At 37.8% G+C, this 17300-nt stretch overlaps 1 protein-coding gene across 2 annotated transcripts in view; it reads left to right on the top strand.

The window, feature by feature from the left end:
- The window catches only part of NAP1L1 (nucleosome assembly protein 1 like 1), a 33102-nt gene extending 18839 nt beyond the window's left edge, over positions 1–14263 (top strand). The window contains exons 5-15 of one of the 2 annotated variants that reach the window (XM_082495604.1): positions 3050–3191; positions 3656–3736; positions 3989–4114; positions 4605–4676; positions 5311–5450; positions 8626–8771; positions 8852–8871; positions 10107–10229; positions 11232–11264; positions 11659–11709; positions 13539–14263. In XM_082495604.1, coding sequence (XP_082351730.1) covers positions 3050–3191; positions 3656–3736; positions 3989–4114; positions 4605–4676; positions 5311–5450; positions 8626–8771; positions 8852–8871; positions 10107–10229; positions 11232–11264; positions 11659–11709; positions 13539–13574 — 970 coding nt within the window. In that variant the 3' untranslated portion in view covers positions 13575–14263. Of the gene's footprint in view, positions 1–3049; positions 3192–3655; positions 3737–3985; positions 4115–4604; positions 4677–5310; positions 5451–8625; positions 8772–8851; positions 8872–10106; positions 10230–11231; positions 11265–11658; positions 11710–13538 lie in introns of both variants that reach the window. The other variant, XM_082495603.1, reaches the window with a different exon arrangement.
- Positions 14264–17300: the final 3037 nt, after the last annotated feature.

The following is a 17300-nucleotide window of genomic DNA, read 5'->3' as shown; positions in this document are numbered from 1 at the left end:
GAATTTGAGAGTTTTGATTTGGGCTTTTATGAACAGTGGCTGACCCTGTTGCCTGCAGTGACAATACGGCACACTTTAAAAAAAAGTAGTACTTAGATTTCCTGCTACTTGCAATGTCTTTTGTAGCTTTACCTTAGTCATGAAACATAAGTTATGGTAAGTATTGACAAATACTTGGAGACCTAGTGTTTCTAATATAGTTATTTTTTGGTTCGAGTGTAACCAAGAGCTAATAAAAATTGGAATGTTGTATCAGGGTTTCATGTGATCTCCTTATATATCAAAAGTGCAACAATCTCTTGCTAAAATCTACTTGATCTGTATTAACAGATAGAATTTTCTCTCTTGTCTGTTTTCTGATTTGTATATGAACAGTTCACCACATCCACAGGAACTGTAAAGCATAGAAGTGTTCTTTGGTAGGGTCCTACATTGCTATTGACTTGAACTAGGGCAGCTACTGAGTAACAGGCACTGCTGCTTCTACTCCTACTCATACCGCTTTCCTGTTACAGATGATAGCATGGAAGAAAAGCCCATTTAATTAACAGCCTTCCCTAATAAATACTGGCCCAAGAAAGAGCATGGAGTCAAAGGGTACCCAAGTTCTTTCTCTTCCAAATACTGTACACTACAGGCTTTCTATACCCTTTTTTTTTCTTCTGTTTTTCAACAGATGTTAATTAACCTCTACTAATCTTTCAGGTCCTTGATCTAAGAAGCGAACAAAAGTGGTAACATTGATTTACATGGCATTCTTCTAGTCAGCTGCTCTAAGATACTGTACCATTCCTTCATCAATTCCAAGTACAGTAGTGCGTTCTCTATCACAAAAGCATTGCAACTTTGCCAATGTAACAAATGCTTATCTAACTTGCAATACAAAAATAACTGGAAAATGTGTGTAACTTGAGTCTGCGCTTTCTCAACATATGCATGCTGACTTAACCGTGCTTTACAGTTGCCTCTTACATGTCTTCCCAAATATTATTTTGAGCTTATTTATCTAAAGAGTCTAGACACTGAGATGGCACATAAGTCAGCAGGAATCGGGGATCTTAAAAGCCTGTTATGTGGGCTGTTAAGGAACTAGATGTGTAAGCTGGTAGGAAACTAAACAGGTTCCAGAACAACATCTGTCTGCTCAGCCTTAGAATCTGCTAATTGCTTGGCAGTTGTCCAATAACTTACCTTGTCACCTGTTCCTGGCCACAATAATTTTAATGACATTTACTTTCATAGAGTAGAATTTCCCTCAACTGCTCACAGGAGGTTGTATTCTTGTGTGATCATAACATTTGCTAGTGGCTTGTATTCAGAGCAATGGGTTTTACTCACCACCATTGTACTTGTGCAGTCCAGTTCAGATTTCTTTGTTTGCTTCTCCATTTCTTTTTACTTTGTAAAGATTTACTTTGTAAGAGCTGTCTCTTTCATGAAACTACCTTTCTTTTTTATAAAGTACAGAATTTCTAAAGGTAGTGGATGTAAAAATTGTGAAATTTGAACTAGTTGGCATGGACTGTAATGAAACATAGCTTTGCACATGCAAAAGATTCTAGATTCTCTAATAAAGGGTTAAAATGTTTACTTTGACATACCGGAGTTAGACATGCTGCATGTATGGCACTACCTCTTAGAAATTTCATAGTGCTTTATATGCAATTGCTAGAACCAGTACTCTTAGTCTCAATATATGCGTGTGGCACAAAGTAGGTGATTGTTGTATGACTTATCTGTATGTATGACTATTCTGTTGTATTACTATTCTTCCTTAACACTTTTTTATTGAACTAACTGAACTTGCTACTTAAGTTGCTGTTAGTTCTAGTATTGTATTTGAAGATAAAATTACAGCAAGGTAAAGGTTCTTAAGTAAACCCATGTATGGTTGCATACATGACTGAATTTAAGTGTGCTTGGTAGTTTGCGTAGCAGATGTATTGGAAGGTTAAGGAAAATCTTGATTTAATGGTGACATGCATATTATCTTAGTAACCAGAAATAGTATGTTCATGTTGAGCATAAAGCTGTCGGGGAGAAAGGTTCTGCATTTTAAAGTGAACCAGGATGCTGGAACATGTGCTTGTTCTACCTAATAGAGGTAAAGTAGCTTTATTAATTAATATGAACCTTCAGTGTTTAACTAAGCTAATGTATTTGTGTTCAATTCCTCTAACTTGAAGCTGGTCCTAACAATTGAAAGCAGGTGTTTACTACTGTGTTCTAAATAATGTGACACAACTGCTTAAACAAAATAAATATGGGAAGTTAACGTAGTAATCTTCTGTAGCCATATGCTGGGGTTTGGCCCACCTCACAAGGCAATGGAGGCTGTCAGCAATCTACTCCATGGACCTCACCAGTAGCCTTGACGTAGGTAACTCTCTCTCCTAACAGTAAGTCTGTGTTAGCATATTTTACTAAATTGAAACTTGTATTTAAGAGTGGTAGCTGACACGTACTTATAATGAGGATTGCATTAATTGCATTCCTTTTACACATGTATAATACAGTGGCTCATTTAGCAAAACAGTTCTGGCTCACTTTGGGGGTGACAGTTAGAATGTTAGAAGACAGTAGTACCAGCTGCTTTCCTCAGTGAAACAAAAATGTGAATTTTGAAGAATAACTTCCTTAGCAAAGAATAACTCAATTGTCTTGAACTTTCTTTGATAAAACCAAGCCAATTAGTGATAAAACCTTTCTTAATTATGCTCAACTATATGAATTTACTATGATGGTCATTGGTAATGTAAAGCTTGTTTTTAGTATGAAGTTTTATTGCACAAGTTTCTCATGATTGACTCAGGTGCTTGGAATACTCTGGTTCTAATTGAGGTTAAGCCTCAGTTTAAGAGCCTGTGCGAACAGTTTCAATATGCATGGTACAGTGGGTCATAGTTTTGATTTGTACAGCTTTCTAAAGCTTAAAATAGAATGTAAAATCAGTTTTGATGCAAGGTGGTTAACTTGCAAGGGGACTGGTTAAGGAGCGGTTAATATGTGCTTAGAATGCATGTAACGGTTCTGTCACTGTTTTTTTCAGCTTGCCTAAAGTTGTTAAAAGACGTGTGAATGCTCTCAAGAACCTTCAAGTTCAGTGTGCACAGATAGAAGCAAAGTTCTATGAGGAAGTTCATGAGCTGGAAAGAAAGTATGCTGCTCTCTATCAGCCCTTATTTGACAAGGTATTTTAATGCTAATCTGATTTCTACTTGAAAGTTTCAGCTAAAACACAAAGGGAATATAAACTGAAATCTTATGCACGTTCTGAATTATTTTGGTCTTGTATGTGCCCATTCATTTCAGTTGATGCCATTTTACTGTCCATGTGAATATCAACTAAGATTAAGGGGGAGAAAGGTTCAGTCTGTTCCATGGTTACCAAAATGACTTCAGTACACCAGGCTTCATCTTGTTAATTGAGCAGATGTCAGATGGTATGGTAACCTTTCTGGAACTTCAGTGCTTATTTTAGTGTGTTGAAAAGCTCATAACTGTTAAGTTGTCTTTTAGGGACAGAAGAAAAGGTTTTGATAAATAGTTAATATTTTACTAATTGTGTAACTTTAGGATTAGGAATTTATTGGTTAGGGCATTGCTGGTTGCAAGGACTAGGAAATGTGAAAATATTCTTGGTTTAATTTTCCAGCGAAGTGAAATCATCAATGCAATTTATGAACCTACAGAGGAAGAATGCGAATGGAAAGCAGATGTTGAAGAAGAAATTTCAGTGAGTATCTTAATCAGTTCTCATCAATATCCCAAGCTTTAGCATGAAACAAGATTCAATACAGGAACTGAAGTTCAAAACAAACTTGGGTGCATAATGTTTACTTGCTTGTAATAATGATAATTCTTAATGATTGCTTAAAGCATGCACATGTAATTTAATCTGTACTGGTATCAACATAAAGTTGGTAACAAACCTTGTGGGCACTCTTTTAAAATTAAGAAAACCTAACATTTTTATTCCATCAAGGAGGAAATGAAAGAGAAAGCTAAGCTTGAAGAGGAAAAAAAAGATGAAGAAAAAGAAGACCCTAAAGGAATTCCAGAGTTTTGGCTGACAGTATTCAAGAACGTGGACTTGCTCAGTGATATGGTTCAGGTAGGTGGTGGTCCAGGCTTGTTTAAAGTTGTGTTAGTACTTAATCCAAGTGTCTTTGAGAAAGGAGTAGAAACAGTACATTACTTGATGTGTCTAAGAGCAAAAATGGAACAAGTAGTTGGATGTCATCTCTGGTACTTTATTCAACTGAGAGCACAGAGCACTCTAAAATACCTTCTTATTTGTTGAACTTATTTTACCTTACTGTTACACTTTCTGTGCTTATAAGAGTGTGTGTACGAGATGTGTATTAGATATTGCTAATAACTGTACTTGGTGTTTGCATGGATTTAGGTTGTACATTGCAGTGGAAACACTGTACCGGCATTGTTGCCATCTGCTGGTCACGTTCATGAAAATGTTTCGGTGCTTTAACAAGGTTCTTGTCCTGTGTAAAACTCATTCTAAATAGGGCTTGTTATCTCTGCAGGGTCTTAAATCTGTGTGCAATTTAATATTATGAAAATTGAATAAATTGTTTTCTTTACAGGAACATGATGAACCTATCCTGAAACACTTAAAAGATATAAAAGTGAAATTTTCAGAAGTCGGACAGCCTATGGTTAGTTAAACAAGATTATTTTAGTGTTATATTAATACTTCTACTTGTCTATTAGTAGTGTGGTCTGTGAGAGCCAATTGTCTTATGGCAATCGATGAGAAATATGCAGCTGCTTCTTATCTTCTGAAACACAGTACTAGTCTTGCAATATCATATGAATCGATTTATACTTAATTTAACCTTCGAATTCTGATGAGTTAACTTGACCGTAATATCTGATGACTAAGTTTCACCTTTTACATTTTGATACCTTCAGGTACTTTTGGTATAACTGTTATAATTGGATATAATTTCGTTGTCAGAAGCCAGATAGCTTGCTAAATTTTCATATTTTAAATTTAGGATTTGTCTCTGTATGTTAGCACCAGGAAAACTGCCACAGTGGGAGACACTGTGTCATTACTGTGAGCAGTATATTAAGTAATAAGCAGAAGATCAACATGGTAAATGAAAACATTCAAAGATTCATTGTACAACTTGGGCAACAAATTCCAGAATAAGTTATATTTCAATCTTGGTAGAGGAGGATATGTTCTGTTGCATGCGTATTTTTGGGTTTGGATTTTAGGTACTTAGAGGTTAAAGGTATGTGTTGCTAAATCGCTAAAGTTGTTGCTCTGCAATTCTTTTTAAGAGTTTCACCTTAGAATTTCATTTTGAACCAAATGACTACTTCACAAATGAAGTGTTGACAAAGACGTATAGAATGAGGTCAGAGCCAGATGATTCTGATCCTTTCTCCTTTGACGGACCAGAAATCATGGGTTGTACAGGGTAAGTGCTAATAAATAACTTTAAGGTAACATAACAGTTTCTTCCCTAGCATTATCCAACTGTAGACTTACAGCATCTTGGGAAGGTGCTGGAAAAGATACTGCTACCTAATAACTTGTAAACAGCTGGGTTTGACTTGAGTTTTTAGTGTATTTCAGTAACTTCAATATAATATATAAAACTATATATTTTATCATAGAATGGTTTGGGCTGGAAGGGACCTTAAAAGGGCATCTAGTCCAACCCCCCTGCAATGAGCAGGGACATCTCCCACTAGATAAGGTTGCTCAGAGCACCATCCAACCTGACTTTGAATGTTTCCAGGAATGGGGCATCTACAGCCTCTCTGGACAACTTGTTCCCGTGATTCACCACCCTCACCATAAAAAAATTCTTCCTTTTATCTAGTCCAAATCTACCCTCTTTTGGTCTAAAACTGTTACCTTTTGTCTCGTTGCTACAGGTCCTATTAAAAATCTGTCCCCATCCTTATCAGCCCCCTTGAAAGATTGAAAGGCTGCAATAAGGTTTCCCCAGAGCCTTCTCTTCTTCAGGCTGAACAACCCAAACTCTTTCAGCTTTTCTTCATAGAAGAGGTGTTCCATCCTTCTGATAATTTTCCTGGCCCTCTTCTGGTCTTAATCCAGCAGGTCCATGTCTTTCCTGTGCTGAAGGCGCCAGAGCTGAATGCAGTACTCCAAATGGGGTCTCACCAGAGCAGAGTAGAGGGGCAGAATCGCCTCCCGTGACCTCCTGGTTGCGCTTCTTTTGCAGCCCAGGATACGGTTGGCTTTCTGGGCTGTGAGTGCACAGTGCTGGGTCATGTCCAGCTTTTCATCCACTGGTACCCCCAAGTCCTTCTTGGCAGGGCTGCTCTCAATCCCTTCATCCCCCAGCTTGTATTGATACTGGGGGTTGCCCTGACCCAGGTACAGGACCTTGCACTTGGCCTTATTGTTGAACATGATGAGGTTCACATGGACCCACTTCTTGAGCTTGTCCAGGTCCCTCTGAATAACATCTTGTCCCTCAGGCATGTCAGTCACAGGCATGTCAACCAATTTGGTGTCATCTGCAAACTTGCAGAGGCTACACTTGATCCCACTGTGTGTCATTAATGGAGATACTAAACAGTTCTGGTTGCAATACAGACTGCTGAGGGACACCACTCCACTGATCTCCATCTGGACATTGAGCCATTGACCACTAACCTCTGGATGTGACCATCCAACCAATTCCTCATCCACCAAACAGTTCACCTATCAAATCCGTATCTCTTCAGTTTAGGGAGATTTCCAGTGAAGACTGAGGCAAAAAAGTTGTTGAGTAACTCAGCCTTCTCATCTGTTGTTACGAGTTGTGTTCATTGGGGGAGTATACTTGACCATCCTTTTCTGATTGACAAGCCTATAGAAGCACTGTTTATTCTTTGTTTCTTGCCAAGTTCAGCTCTAGCTGTGCCTTGGCTTTCCTGACCCAATCCCTACACGACTGGGCAATGTCCCTATACTCATCCCAGGATACTGGTCCCTGCTTCCACTGCCTGTGTGTTTCCTTCTTGCCCATTAGTTTGACCAGCAGGTCTTGACTTGGCCGTGCTGCTCTTTTGCCTTCCTTTTGTGGCTTCTTATGCATGTTCCTGCCCTCTATGGTAGCTATCCTTAAAGCATATATAATATATCTACTTATATATGCACATAAATAAAAAAATCAGTATTTGTGTAGAACTGCTGTTCTGCAATCACTAAAGCTGAATTGGAAGATGTATGGTGTTATTTCTTTGTACGCCTTGACAGCTGCTTTTTTTTTTTTTTCAAAACTTGTTTGATCACTTCTCTTAATACTTTTGTATTTGTGACATGCAGCATTTTAGGAAGTCTATTACAGTTTTACTTTCTATATTCCAGTTGTCCAGTTTGTTGTATAACTTGAATATTTGCCTCCAAGTGTCTTTCAGTTGATCTATTTGAGAAATGGAGGACAGTCATCTCCTATTCTACAGGCTCCTCATGATTTTAAAGATCTGTCACACTGCTTTCTCTGATGTCTTTTGTTCGAAATTAGCTGTTATTCCTCAGACTAAATAATCTTTTTATTCTGTACATGTCCCTTCTCTTGTGAACAGAAGGATGAAAGAAACCCAAGTTGTACATAATTAGCCTTATGAGTACAGCAGGGTTCTGTGCATCATGACCTGTTCAGTTGCTTTTGTGTTAATGTCTCTAGCATTCTGACTGCTCTTCTGAGTGATGATAACTAATTTAGAGCCTATCCACTGCATAGTCAAGGTTGGGTTTACCCATACGTTATTGTGCAGTTACTGACACTTTTATTTACCACTTCATTTTCCAGTCACTTAATGTAGTATATTTCTGCAAATGTCCTGTAAGACTTAGTCTTAAGTGTTTTGTCTTCTCTAGTTTGGACTGTTTTTGAAAAGCATAAATCCTGGCAGAAGTTGCTGTAAGATGATTCTCTGCTTTTGTGAAAATGATTTATTCTTAGTCCTTGTTTTGTGTCTTAACTGAGACAGCCTCTTCTTATCCCAAAACAACTCACCTCTTTCCTTTGAGTCTTTAAAGGAATCTAATCAGAAACTTCTGCATATGTGGGTGGTCTTATTGATGTGACTTCTTCATTTACGTGTCCCCAGAATTCTGTGTGGGTGTCAGACAAGCCTGTGGGTATGACTTAGCAGGATAGAGTTAAAAAAAAAAAAAAAAACCAAACAAAAAAAAACCAAAAAAAACTACTAAAAAGCAACCAGAAACTACTCACCTGCATTATTTTAGGGGATTATTTATTACAATGTGTGGTAAACCTTGGCATATTGCATTGACTGAATATGACATTACTTAATAATGGATAGGTAGCACTAAAAATGATGTGACACCATTCTTTGACCAGTAGAACTTGGTAGCAGATGAAAATTAGTTTTTCAGAGATTGAGTGGGGGAAGCAGAAACTTCTGGATGAAAAAAACTTCAATCCTAAAATGAACCTGTTAGTTTTGTTCTCAAGTTTAAAGTAATGAAAAGATAGCAGTGAATAAATACTACCTCAATATTTTGTGTTCACTGTATCCCTTGCAGTTGTGATAGTCTCCGTAGGTACCTGTAATGAGGAAAATGGTATTAAGTTGGAGCTGTTGGTTTTTTCTTTGTTTCCTCTCCAGTTGCCAAATAGACTGGAAAAAAGGAAAGAATGTTACTTTGAAAACCATTAAGAAGAAGCAGAAACATAAGGGTCGCGGAACAGTTAGAACAGTGACAAAAACTATTTCCAATGACTCTTTCTTCAACTTTTTTAGTCCTCCTGAAGGTAAACTTAACATTAGTTTATCTGCATTAACTTTAAATGTAATATATACTTCACTCACTTGTTTCTTCTTCTTTCTGCAGTTCCTGAAAGTGGAGACCTGGTAAGTTGGCTTATTTAAAATAAGGGGGTGGAGGGAAAACACCAATAGAAGACTTCATGCTGTTATGTACAAAGTTTTTGAAATTGGGAATTTGTTAAACAGCTTCAGCTTTAACTGTTTCTGTATTTAACTGAGAATACTTATGACGAAGAGTATGTATTTGCATTTTCTTTATTAGAAGGAGTATTTGTGGAATTGGATGGTAGAGTTCAGTTTAGTAAACTTTAACAGGTTATCCTTCCTGAAAGCTACCTTGTGAATTTTTAGATTGTGCAAACGTAGTGATCTTTTTTATTAGCCTTTGGTCTAATGGGTGGTGTAAGTCTCTCCCTTTGGGCACCGTTTGGATGATCTATAATGGCTGCATGTATCTGGTTTGTATTTTAGGCTGTTAAAGAATTCTTAAGCTATTAACTCTTGGAGAAAGTAATAAAACAAAAATAGAAAACTGCAAGGGCCCACTCTTGTGTGTGCTTGCTAGTAGAAAACTCTGTGGCCCTAAGCCATGTTTTTGTAAGGAGGAAAACTACCAAAACCACTTAACAGTGCTGAATACATCATGAAACTCACATGAGAAATCTGATTAAAGCCTCCAGAAGCATGCTGTTAGAATTGCAGTTGGTGTGGACACTAAAAGCTGTACATTCATAATGTTAAAATCAAAAAATCCAGCTTTTTGACTTGAAGATATCTCAAATGGGAGACAGCGGAACACTTGGTGTGTAAACAAAAGGAGTAAAAACCTAGGACTGGATTGGAGAATGCTTTTAGGTGTTCAGGTGCTTCACAATAGCTTGCTTAATGGGAATCATGGAGGTGATGCACTGTAGGAATCACAAGTAGCTTGTAAAATTTTTAATTAGATAGGCTCAGCTGGCTAGTGTTTACTTCTTAAAGGTGTTGTGCATACAAACTGAGTCTATGGGAAGTATTAAACAAATTTTCTACTTAAAAGCAAGTTGAAGGTAGGAAAAAAAATAGAACTTAAACTCCAGAATTTTGTACAATTAAGCTTACTGAAGAGGCAACCCCCCACTGCATAATGCAGGTAGGCTGTTTCAAGTAACAATAACTCCACAATTTCAATTCTATAAAGCAAGTCCTGAAGCAAAAAAAAAAAAAGTCAGCACATGGGATTTGTATAAATCTGACAAATCAAAAACTGTGCAACTTGTGTTTTTGTGTAAAAAGTAGTTATCAGCTTATGGTTTAGGAAATAATGTTGTTTTATGCAGGATGATGATGCTGAGGCAATCCTTGCTGCAGACTTTGAAATAGGTCATTTCTTGCGTGAACGTATAGTTCCCCGATCAGTATTGTACTTCACAGGAGAAGCTATTGAAGATGATGATGATGATGTAAGTATAATGTTCTTTTAAAATGCAAAAAACTTTGAAATAAAGTTGCTTAAAGACTTTGGGTAATTTCTGACTTTTATAAAGTTGATATCCTTAGAATGGGATGTAGCAACATTAGTTTCAGCTGAGCTTCCTAGAGTGTTCAGTAAAGAGCAGCATGATGGTATTTCATCTTTGAAGTAGTGACTTCAGAGTTTTGTGGCAGAAGTGATGGTACAAGCTGAACACTAAGAGGATGCCTGAGTTGAATTTTGTGTGTAAGACATTCCTGCAGTGGGGCACCCAGTACTTCTGTAGAAGTATAATGAGCTGCCAGAGAACAAATTCTATTTCGGTGCTTGGACTGTTCTTTGTGCATACAGTGATACTGGGCTACCAAGTTCCTTTAAAATTCAAGCCTGATCCTTTCAGGAGGGCACTCCTCTTAAAAAAATGATAGATAAGCACATTCAAAGCATGCCAAAATACTCAAAGCAAGCTCTGCAAAAGCTTGAATTAAGTGCTTTAAAGGAGCTAAGCTTGAAAAACAAACCACAAAACCCCAGAACTTATATGGATAAAATTTGCTTACCTCTGCACCAACAAGGATGGTTTGATTTGTCCAAGTCCTGTCTTGAAATTTGTTTTTATAATGTAAAATGGTAACCCGTAGCCCAAAGCCTTGCCTCAGGGAGGTGGAAGAGTGAAGTGACTGACTGTACAGGTTTCCTTAGGCTTTGAGACGCCCTGCTGGCCAGAAGTGTTATCACAGTCTAATAAGCTCTTCCAGTGTTGGATGTAAGGAGCTTAAGGTCGACAGTTTTCTCTGCCAGAGCATGGCTTAAGATGTTGAACGTTGTTCATGCTGATGCATAAAGCATTTTTAAATCTGTCAGGCTTAGGAAGCTCTCTTAAAGCACAATCCTGTGTGGTCTCTAGCATCTATTTGAGTTATCTGGCTGTGCTTGAACCATTTATGTCTGTATTTATGACGCTATCAAAAACACTTATTTTCTTTTCTAGTATGACGAAGAAGGTGAAGAGGCAGATGATGAGGTAAGCTGACAGATGGCCTTGATTTAAGTCGTTTCCCTTTAGTTTGTTATCTGCAATCAGAGTTCCTTTAGTTTTTTAATGCTCTGGACACTAAGTTTAAGTATTTATGAATGGAAGATACAACACATTGTTTTGCAGATCTGGGGTGGATATTAAAAAAAAAAAGGCAAAACAAAAAAAATCAAATGAAGACAACCCTAAGGTGTCTTACAAATAAGGTTGTGACTGATGTCAAAAGATGATATGCTTTGTGGAGGGTAAGCTAATACCATATGCATAACTTAGTGGCAATTAGTGTATTTAAGAGTAGAATTTAATCTGAATTTTCTTGAAAATGGCTCAGGAAGCTGAATGTGGGTAAGCTAGAGAAATATAAACAAGTGTTTTCTTTCAGGAGGGGGAAGAAGAAGCAGATGAAGAAAATGATCCTGAGTATGACCCAAAAGTAAGGAATTAAAAAGAATGTTTGAAGCATGCATGTGCATACACGCACTTAAAATTTTATATTGGTTAAATCTTGATTTTTATTTTAAGTATTTAATCAAAGGTTGGTTGCTAATGGTGAGTATGTTTTGGCTGAGACTGTTTCAGTCCCAGTTCTGACAGACTAATATTGGTAGAGCAACTATTTTAAAGTTCTTTCTCCAAGAACCGTTTTGTAAAAGTAACTTTTGGCTTTGAGCACTGAAATTAGTATGGCTTGGGTTTCTATAAACTTGTCTTGCAGCAAGTTGCTGCTAATGATGAAAATGTTCTGTAGTGGTTGTAAGGGCACGAAGAGAACTGTGTAATCCAGGTTCAGGTTTTGGGAACTTATCACAAGCTGAATACAATTTGTCACACAGCAGAGTACAAAACAGTTTTTTTCAGGGTAGATAATAGCAAGTCTTTTATTGCTTGAGATAGCAGAAGTCAAGGTTCAGGAATGCATCTACAGCCAAGTGCTAAAATGTGAACAACCAAGAGCAACTGGCAGCTTCCTTATTCCATGGGAAGGGCAGATGACTAGCCAGGCTCAGTTTGCTGGAAAAATGGTTCTGAGCCACTGAGTGCTTTTTCCTGGCTGAGGGAAAGGCACATTTGGCCACCTGAAAGTTTCTGGTGGTGGTAGGGGAAAGTTGCAGTCATGAAAATGAAGCCTGTGTGAACTGAAAATGTCTGCTGCAAAATGTGTTTGCAATTTCAAATGAGGAGGCAGCATATTTTTCAACAGGAATGGCTTGAGCTACAATCAAAGTACTATTGAAGGAATTACATAATCCTAGCATTGTACCTAGAAGGGTGCAGGGTATAGAACTGTTAATGGAAATGTACAACCTGTTGGTGATGTTTTCATCTGATATAGTGTATTCAAATTACTTCCTATTCAATAAAGCTTTGGAATCAAAATAAAACAGCTGCAAGATGGGCCTATTTCTACCACTTCAGATTGCTTTTCGAGGCTAAACAGAACTGAGACGGGGCAAGACGGTATGCTCAGTTTCAGAACTGCCAGAGGCCTAGAGGCAGTAGTGGTACTATAGTGTATTGACACAAGAATAAATAGTTGTCAGCTGATCTCAGGCTGAGAGCCAGGTGAATTTCTTAAAGCACTGTGGTCATAGAATAGCTATCCAGACCAAGGTAATGGAGTAAAACTTACAACTGAACTCTGCCCCCAAAAAGCCTTTTCCTTAAATTCCCATGTTACTGTGAGATATTGTTGGTTGTCTGTTTCAATATAACACAAGAAATTTTTCACGCTGGAATTTTCTAACAACTGGGATTTATTGCAAAAGATGATTGTTTCCAGAGCGTTAAGAACATACCATAATTTGGTGTTTCACTGCACTGCTCTACAGTGGGTTCCGGAGTAAGGCCGTGCCCTTGTTACTGACCACAAGAAGTTTCTTTTGCCCCAAACTGTGTAGAAGGCCTCAATGCTTCTTCTGAGCCGGGTTGTTTGCAACTATGCATAACTCTCCTCTTCCTTTTTCCGGTTTTGGTGTCTTTCAGAGTATCCCACCACACTAGTTCTGAGCAGATTTTTGTAAACATGTATATATTTATGTATGTTTTGCATATACCTATACCCTAACAAAGCCAGAATAAATGCATTGTGGACGTTGCTACACTCAAAGGCAGCGGTGCTGCTAATACTAGGCGGTTAGCTTAAAGGAAAAGATGAAAGAAGAACCTGAATACTGGAACTTAAGAAAGTATGCTTAGCAATATTAGTAGCTCTTTTAAAACACGGATATCTATAAACTGATATTTCCTTTTTTTCCTCAACAGAAGGATCAAAACCCAGCAGAATGCAAGCAGCAGTGAAGCAGTGTGTATGTGGCCTTGAGGATTACCTGCACTGTAATAGCCTAAACACAACTATTAGTTACTTACAGCCTTATGTTTTGTATCTTGGTAGAATTAAGTAACCAATTTGTTAAAAAAAAGAAATCAAACACATAAGAACCAGTTTAAAATGTAGGTTCAATCTACCTAGCATTTTAACAGTATAATTTTCTGCCAATATGTAGAATGCAGTAAATCCCTTAAAGCATGAATGTTAATTCATTGCTACATAGTTTGGTTCTTGTGAAGTCTTTGTCATGTAGCTATTAGACTGCAGCTGTGAAGATTATCAGAACTGTTAACTGAGACCAATATTTGTTTAGAGAAAACTCTCTCCTGAAGAACCAACCAAAGTATTTTTCAGCCCAGTAGTCTGAACGGGTTTAAGTCTGCTTGCACTAGCTGTGCCTTCATTACTTTGTTATAGAAATGGCAGTGACTTGTACTAACTAGGAGATGATGATGCATTTTGAATTTGACTACTTGAGAAGACTAGTATAACTTGTTTAATTTCCAACGAGACCACATTAAACATTCATAACTGTCAGCTTGTTTATGCTATGGGTTTTGTATTTTATGTGACATAGTGATCTACAAAAGAAACCTAGTCATCATATTAAGGTTATTGTTTACCACTGGGGTGTGAATAAAACCTAGTATTTTCAGAAGCTAGTCTTGTTTTATTATGATGTGTGTATTTGCATGTGTAAATTGGTAAGGCATATCTTTCATGCTGCAGTTCACTTTTTACTAGATACAAAAGTTGAGAGTTACTGAAAAATTAATTATATAGCATTTTAAAAACAAACACGATAGTTTGGAAAGTTTGATCCATACTTTCCACTTGCAGTGTGATACTTGTGAATCTGAGCTAGATGTTTTGGTGATTGGTCAACACTGCCATTTTGGAGAAGACAAGTTTTTAGAAGTGGGTCTAGATCTGATAAAGGACTTCAATGTTGCTGTGCCTAACTCTAAGGCATTGGTTACTAGTATGACATCTGGAGCCAAGAAAAGTGCCTTGGATTCCCAGTCTGTTGTTAGGTTACCCTGAACAAAATCTGCCCTGCAGCCTAAGGGAGCGCTAGAACACTTAATTGTAATCTGGTTTGTACTCATGGTATGAAGCATCTACAGAGGAGGGAATTCCCCTCTCCTCACCTAATGTTCCATTTGCTGCACTTACGCTTGTGTGTTATGGTTCATACTTTGTCCATATCGGATGTTCGTTGTCAGTTCACACATACAGGCCAGAAGGTCTTTCTAATACTAACCTCACCTCTAGCCTAGCAGTGGAGGTGCTCTTCAGATGTGGATTTGAATGCACTCAGCTTGAAGAGACTATGAACTGGTGTGTTCCATTTGAGTTTATTTCAGAGAGTGCAGTCAGTTAAAGAGACTTAGCTGAAAAGTAAAATTACTGAGAAGAAAATTGGTTTTGTTCTACCTCAAAGCAGGACACCCAGTCAGTAAGATGCTACTGGACTCTGTGCAGTCTTGTCCACATAACTATAGAAGTTCTGATCTCCTAAGCAAGTACCTAGATAACTTTTTGAGGGATGGGAAGGTCCTTGTAGGGTTGGAAAGAAGCGTCCAGCCAGCAGTAGCTACTGGTTTGTTTTGTTTTTTCTTGCCACTGATACACCGAGTTAGCCATAAAGGGTTAAAGCTTTGAAAAGAGCAAGGCAAGCAGGAGGCAACAGCCATGAGAGGATGAGGCTGGTGGAAGAGTTTCTCTAGCATGTCTCTTGCTTGGAGGGTAAGTAATACAGAATGAAGCTTATTGCAAATGGCCATCTGAATCCTCACAACCCCCCCCCCCCCACCGAGGAAGAAGGTCTAGTGTGCTCTGACTAAACTGGTTTGGTTTTGTGTTGTGGTTTTTTGTCTTTTTTTTTTTGTTTTTTTTTTAATCCTTGAAGGCTTAAATAGCACACTGTTTCGTTTCAGAATCCCTGTCAGGCTTCATCTTTCTCCTCCCAGATATTTATGGATTTGGGAGAAAGAACTCTTGTTATCTATAGCTGTATATAAAACATTACTGTCGAAGCTGTGCTTTTAGGTGTTTGTTAGGTAATGCATACATCATAGCATAGAAAAATAGTGTAATGAAAGGTTAACATCACTCTCATTGGTAGCTGTGTGGTAAAGTAGATGTGGTTGTGTTCTTGTGATAGAAATCCGGAGACAATATGCTTATTTGAGGCACTAACCCTGCCAGGTGTTTGGATTTCACTTGGTCTTTTCTCTGAACATCTCCCAGGGTTGAGTTTGAACATCTCCCAACATTAAGTTTGTCTTCGGGACATGCGGAGACCAAACTGATGGTACTTTGTGAGCTTGAGAGGTAGTTAATACAGGGCTTTGGGGTTCGTACTTTGGGACATGAGAAGTCTCTGAAGTCCTTACTTAGATCTAGCCCATTTTTACTGACAGCATCTGGCAACTGTATCTTAAAAAGAGAAGGCACCATTAAAAGTTGTCTGATGAATTTCAGAAGTCACTATTCTTAAGAAATTTGGCTTGTGTTTCGATTGCTTTCTCATTAATATCTCTATCATATGATGGGACACAATATTTGAAAAGGCAAGTTGGTAGATGTCAAAGCTCACCTGCAGCCTGCAAGATCCAGAGCCATGAATCCATCTTGTTCAACAGATTTTGGTAAGCTTCTCTAGACTTGATAGTTCTAAATCAACAGTTCTTGTGCTTTCCAGACTGCAGCAAAAGGAAGGATATAATCATATAAATTGAGGTGCCAGTTCTTATGGCATCCATGAAATACAAACTGTTTTGGTGCTTAACATAGTTTTGTGATCAACGACACTCTTGTTTAGCAATTCTGAAAGAGGCAGTATGTAGCAGGAACATTAAACTTTCAACATTGTTTGGAGTATTGTGACTCATTCTTTTCACTTCTCATGGATTTATACCAGCTGTAGAGAAAACTGTTCATTTAGTATTTGAGGAAGATAAGTCACCTTGTTAACAAGTTCAGTCTAGGAAAACGTGTCACTGAAATAGGACTTCTTGGTCAGTTGTTGCAGTACTGCACCAAAACCTAAGAGTTGGGTAAATGATGTCTTCTGTCCAGTTTTGGTTGCTGTATTGAAGGGAGAATTATCTTAGGGAGAAATGTAGGAGAATTAACTGGGACTTTGGATGAGAGGGAAGGGCACTCAGAGCTTATGCTTGATGGGGAGAGATGCTTCTTGGTACTTCTGTGCTTTCAGCAAATGTAGATTAGACTACATTAGCACTAAAGAGTTTTTCTATCTGGTATAATTTTGTTAATGGTAAAAAAAACCCAACATATATATTAAAACAGTATCCTGAAATAAAGTAGTAGACCAGATTTAAGCTTAGCATTCTTAAGTTCTACTTTCTGGAGAAGGGTGAATGTCGGGTGCAGTTAGAAATGTTGCCTTGGGTTATTTAAACACCTCAGTATTGCAACACATCTTACCAATGTCTCCTCCCGCTAACTAGCTTCATAAGCTCAGATTCTTAATTGGATTCTTGGAGCAGATGTTTACTAAGCTATATAGCAGATACTGTAATTTTGACATGTTTTTACTTATTAAATGAAAACAAACAAACAAAAAAAACCCAACAAACAACAAAACCAACTGGCAGAATATAGAAGACCGAAGGAATCAGATGTGTTCATCTTTGCCTTCAAGATGGTAATTAAACTTTCCCTGG

Source organism: Vanellus vanellus (assembly GCF_965231255.1).
Source record: "Vanellus vanellus genome assembly, chromosome: 1".
NCBI classification, from domain to species: Eukaryota; Metazoa; Chordata; class Aves; order Charadriiformes; family Charadriidae; genus Vanellus; species Vanellus vanellus.
Note: the sequence above shows the minus strand (reverse complement) of the source record. Positions and strands in the feature narration are given on the sequence as shown.